General features: G+C 44.5%; 1 protein-coding gene across 1 annotated transcript; it reads right to left on the reverse strand.

Annotated features, from left to right (window-relative positions):
- Positions 1 to 2,214: 2,214 nt before the first annotated feature.
- On the reverse strand, positions 2,215 to 4,210 carry LOC306934352 (E3 ubiquitin-protein ligase TRIM21-like; the record flags this gene model as incomplete). The annotated part of the gene is made up of 2 exons (XM_079516921.1): positions 2,215 to 3,190; positions 4,194 to 4,210. 2 exons carry the CDS (start codon positions 4,208 to 4,210, stop codon positions 2,215 to 2,217), a joined length of 993 nt encoding a protein of 330 aa, XP_079373047.1.
- Between the last annotated feature and the right edge of the window lie 1,393 nt (positions 4,211 to 5,603).

Genomic DNA, 5,603 nt, shown 5'->3' on the forward strand with positions numbered 1-5,603 from the left:
CTCCTATGAGAGACAGACTGGTTTCTGAACTGTCCACAGCCCTCCTATGAGACACAGACTGAGTAGAAAAACACAGCGGCACTCTGAGACATAGACAGAGCTTGCTGAAGCCGCACTGCTCCAACCATGCACAGCTGCTTAACCACGCCCATCGACCCGCTCTGCAAAAAAGGGAGTCCCTGTCGTCGTCCTCCACGTTACAACATTTATTTCCCAGGTGAAATATAAGACGGTGGTTCTCAAACGTTTTCATGTCAAGGACCCCCAAATGTATTAAAATGTATTAACCCGTGGACCCCCATGTGAATAAAATATATATGCCAGGGACCCCCATAAGAGAAGAGGTTTGTGGATCTAGCAGTGATTCTCAAACATTTTAATTTCAAGGACCCCTAGTTTGACATGCATTAGTCTACAGGCCCCCATTTAATGGCATCTCTATCTTTGGGACCACCAATTTATATTGTTTTGTTTTTTTACAATATCAACTATCTTTGAATTGTTTTGTATGTCATTTAATTGTTTTGTCTTTTATTGGCTTCGGCTGTAATAAAGTTTGATTGATTGATTGGGGACCCCCTCGAGGGGTCTCCCTCGAGGACCCCTGGGGGACCCCGGACCCCACTTTGAGAACCGATTATATAAGACGACCGTCTGTCCCAACACACACACACAGTTTTTGTCGGGTCCCGGACACAATAATTCATGTATCAACAAATACAAACACAAAAAAGATGAGGAAATTATGTGTTCCCCTGATAGATTTTTTTTTTTTTGAGTGGTGCAACCACTCCTATAGACAGCTATGTGTGTGGCTGTGTCCATGGGTCTGTGCCTGTGTCCCTGGGTCTGTCCCTGAGTCCCTGGGTCTGTCCCTGTGTCCCTGGGTGTGTCCCTGCGTCCCTGGCTGTGTCCGAGCACGAACATAGCGTTTGTTCACCACCAACTGTCACTGTTGCACAGCCTAACACACAGACACACACAGGCCAGGGAGGAGGGCTTGTAAAGTACAGTACAGTACAGTACAGTACAGTACAGTACAGTACAGTACAGTACAGTACAGTACAGTACAGTACAGTACAGTACCACTCACTTCAGACGGGTCTGATTTCTAGCCCAAACACTCTAAAAGGCGATCGAAAACAACGGGAGGTATGATTAAATCTACCGCTACTAGCAACTGGACCGCAGCGTGCTGTCTAACACATAATCTTTGCTTAGAATTGGACAGAATGATTTAGATCGCGAGTTATTAACGTTTTAAGATTTTCTGTCTCGTCGGCTAAACAGGGGGGGAACATTTTCGATGATGTCCCACTGTTGCACAACATCGAAGCCTGTGGAGCGATGCGATCGGTTTTGATATCAATAATCTCCGTCCTGTTAAAGGAGAATTCCATACTAAAAGGCTTTCTTACCTTTCTTTGTAGTTGTTACAGTACGTCCCCACCAAAGAGGTCCAGGTGTTATTTTGTGCAAAAGCTCCTTTATTGGCTATTTCCCCTACCATAAGCCCTAAATGAATTGCATTGAATGGGAATTGGGCTATGGGGTGTTGTGCTAATTCGCTTATTTCCATCGCTCAAAATTATATATTTTTTGTATATATCCTCTCTTCATAATGTAAATAATATCCCAAGCGGCACACTTTACTTTATTTCGATGGAAATAAGCGAATTAGCACAACACCCCATAGCCCCATTCAATTCAATGCAATTAATTGAGGGCTTATGGTAGGGGAAATAGCCAATAAGGACTTTTTGCACAAAAAAACACCTGGACCTCTTTGGTGGCGACGTAACGACTACAAAGAAAGGTAAGAAAGGTAAGAAAGCCTTCTAGCATGGAATTCTCCTTTAATCAATCTCCGTCTAGGCCCTAGACGGAGATTGATCTCTGTCCTGTTAATTAGTACAGTCTGATGCCCTAGACTCTAGGGCATCAGACTGTACTAATTAACAGGACAGAGATCTCCGTCTGGGGCCCTTAATTAATTATGGTATGTGTGATGAGCTTACCATAATCACAGTAATCCTTCAAAATACTTTTCCCTTTTTTACAATCATGTAGTATAGTGTATATAGTATAGTGGATAATATAGCTTAATATTTAAGATTTAATTTAAATAGTTTATTGATGTTTTTTTTCATTTTTTTGCATCAATAGACATGTGGAGCTTATATGAAATATAAACAGGATTTTTGTCTAAATCATTTACTGGTTACGTCTTGCTTTTCTTCTTTTTGAAGATGGAGGGAACATGTTCCCACTGTCCTCCCCGAGCCCAGCGTCCATTTTGACAGGAGAGATGATCAGAGGAGCAGAGTTTCTACCATTATAGTTGTGGCATGGACAGAAGAATGGATATAGTCTCTCAGTGAAGGTGCAGCCAGTGAAAGAGTAGAGACTTACTCTGGTCTCCACATCATAAAAGGAGACCAGACCCTCCTCATAATCCACAAACACTCCCACTTTCTGGAGCTCCTCTCTTACAGGGAGGAGGACATCAGGGTAAACATTAGCCTCGTACTCATTTCCATTCATCAACCTTATAGTCCAGTAACCGTTGTTGGGTCTCAGACAGATTGATCCCTTCCTGTTGATGGACTCTCTGGCCACTCCTATGTCCCAGTCAGTCTTCCCTCCAACCTGAACCTCATAGTAAAACCTTCCTGAGGAAAAGCTTTGTTTTCCTAAGACAGAGGGCCATGCAGAGAATCTCTCTGTGTTGTCAGGGACATTATTTCTTAGGTTTCCACGACTCACTTGTTTTCTATCGTCAGACAGGATGAGGTAAGGAAGTGCTGTATCAGGGTCCAGAGTTACATCCACCTCATATTGCTGGATGCTCCTCAGCTCAACATAACACAGCTGCTTCTTCATCTCTTGACTGATTGTCTTCTCCAGCTGAGACACAGCTGTCCTCACAGTCTCCACATATGAAGACAGATAGACAATTACCTTTGTCCAGTCCTTGGTGGGTCTCCACCCTGTGTTGTTGGATGTGAAGCTCTGGAGGAGGTGGAGGTGGTCATCAGTGTGTGAAATCTGTTTCAGCTCAGAGCTTCTCTTCTCTAACTGAGTGACTTCTTGTTGCAGATCTTCAATTAAGCCTTCAGCCTGTTTCTCTGCTGTTTTCTGCTTCTCTTCAATCACACCAATGAGCTCAGCCTGGCTTCTCTCAACACAGCTGAACAGAGTGGTGAAGATCTGCACACAGTCTGCTATCACTGTGTCTGCATCTTTCCTGCTGAGCTCTACTGAGTGTTTGACCTCCTGAATCTTCACTTGTCTCTCCTGGATCATCTGCTGGATTTCAGCCTCTGTCTTTGCTTCATATTCTTCTTTCAACTTGTGACTCCTGAACTGTTGAACCATCTCAGAAACAAAAGTATTGACAGATACGTCTGGTCTCTTATTGAAGATCTTTGCACACAGTGGACACTTGTACACATCACTAGTGTCCCAGTAACGTGTGATACAGGCTTTGCAGTAGTTGTGTCCACACGGAGTGGCGACTGGATCAGTGAACACATCCATACAGATGGAACACAGGAAGTGCTCTTCAGACAAGAGACCGCTGGTGGACGCCATTTCTACACCGCTGAGAATAAAAGTGAAAGTGGAGGAAGCTGAAGGTTGAAGTGGCGAGAACTAAGTGCTGTCTTGGAGATAATCACTGCTTCTCTCTAAACTCAGGGAGTGACGGCCGTCCTTTATATAGAGCTCTGATAGATGCTACGTCACATCTCGCTGATGTCACCATGAGTCACGTGTCTATATATCCATATATGGAGTTTTTTTACATTAGCATGAGCACTAGACGTCTCTGCGTACGAAGCTCCAGATCAACCCAACGCCCAAATATGGAGTTTGTGATGTCAGACTTGGATAGGTCAGTTGGATACGTCGGACAGCTCCATATATGGAGTGCCGATACTCAGTAACCGTGGCAACATATCAAATGCTTATATATGGGCATATCGAGTTTGTTTATGGATATGTCTGAGTAAAGTGACGTGACCATTAAAGACTAGTATTTTAACAAGGACTACTGGCCTACTTGGAACGATGCATGTTGGAAATGCATTCCCCACCCAGTTATTATGTCTGTGTCCTTTTTATGCCCATATATGGAGTTATTTGTCAGGCATGCCCAAATATGGAGTCTATAAAAAAAGCTCACCACAAACCAGGTGTAGTCGCCCATGGCCGCGTGCACGAAACGGGACCACTCGCAAGAACTTCACAGGACCGCGCCCACAGATATACGCTTGCGCTTTTTTGGTCATGGCTGCCAGTTCCCACCTGATGTCGCTTCGGAGTCCAGACTGCTTCAGACCGTACTAAATAACTGCTAGCTTACATAATATCTTGAGGCTACATACAGGTCTCCCATCATGCAACAGCATGATGGAAGCTAGCGCCCCTCAAAAAAGATATATAGGCCTAGCCTGGCTAATAAGCCAGACTCAAATCACACTGTTGTGTGGTATTTGAGTCTGGAGATGCTGTCTATGGATCTTGTTTCCCGGGGGGGCGGGTTCAAACATTTTCTCTTTGACGGAATTGGTCAGAGCTACTGTCAGTCAAAGGTCTCAAGCATTGAACGTCAATGTACCAAAGCCCGCCCAGCCCATATTGCATACCGTGTCCCAATTGGCCACACCAGTTCTCTAGTGTAGGAAATGGGCGTTCAATTGAGCCTCTCCAGACCGTAATCCGCCGGCAGGCAATTTTTTTTTGCCAATGGCTGATTCAGTCTGGCTTATTAGCCAGGCTAATATAGGCCTACAGGTTGGGGAAAAAAGGAAGTGGTTTATAAAGAGGTGGTGCGTAGTCACTTGACTAAGGGAGGAGTGTTCTTTTCCTCTCCCTTTGGCCTGCTGAAAGGTGGATTTTCAGAACTGTTTTAAAGGATGCCAGTGATTAGCATTTTTTTAGGGAAGAGATCAGGACATTCCACACTTGGGTGGCAGTGCTGTAGAAGCAGAATCTGCCCATGTTTGTTTTAAAAGTGGGTGTTACCAGACCGTTGTTCTCACTATATTTAGTATGTTTGGTGACAGCAGTGTGGGCAGAAACCCAGCGCTCGAGCGCTGTTCATGCAGCCTGAAAAGGGACAAATTGGACTGAAGCCCCATGAAGTGAACGGACTTGTCAGAACTCTGTCTATGGCTCTGATCACGACTAGGTGGCGAACTGTCGTCTACATTTAATGGGTAGATGTCATCTACATTTAATGGGTAGTTGTTAGTCAGGTTTTCACCTGACAAAAAAAAGCTCACCACAATCCAGGTGTAGTCGCCGTGGCCGCGTGCACGAAACGGGACCGCGTGCAACAACTTCACAGGACCACGCCCATGGAAATACGCTTGCGTAATCTCGCTCCATCAACTTATCTACACGTCCAAAATAAACTCACGACTCTCATTGAAAACGAATTACTAGGCGCGTCAGTCACTGCCCGTCTGAAAAGGCCTTATGACTGACATCATTAATGTGACATCATCAATATGACATCAACAACTGAGATCCACAGGGAATCGAGCCTGTATTGTTGTCTATTCGTTGCTGAGGTGTTATTTTTTATGCTTTTTTGG

Source organism: Electrona antarctica, assembly GCF_951216825.1.
Source record: "Electrona antarctica genome assembly, chromosome: 2".
Taxonomy (NCBI): Eukaryota; Metazoa; Chordata; class Actinopteri; order Myctophiformes; family Myctophidae; genus Electrona; species Electrona antarctica.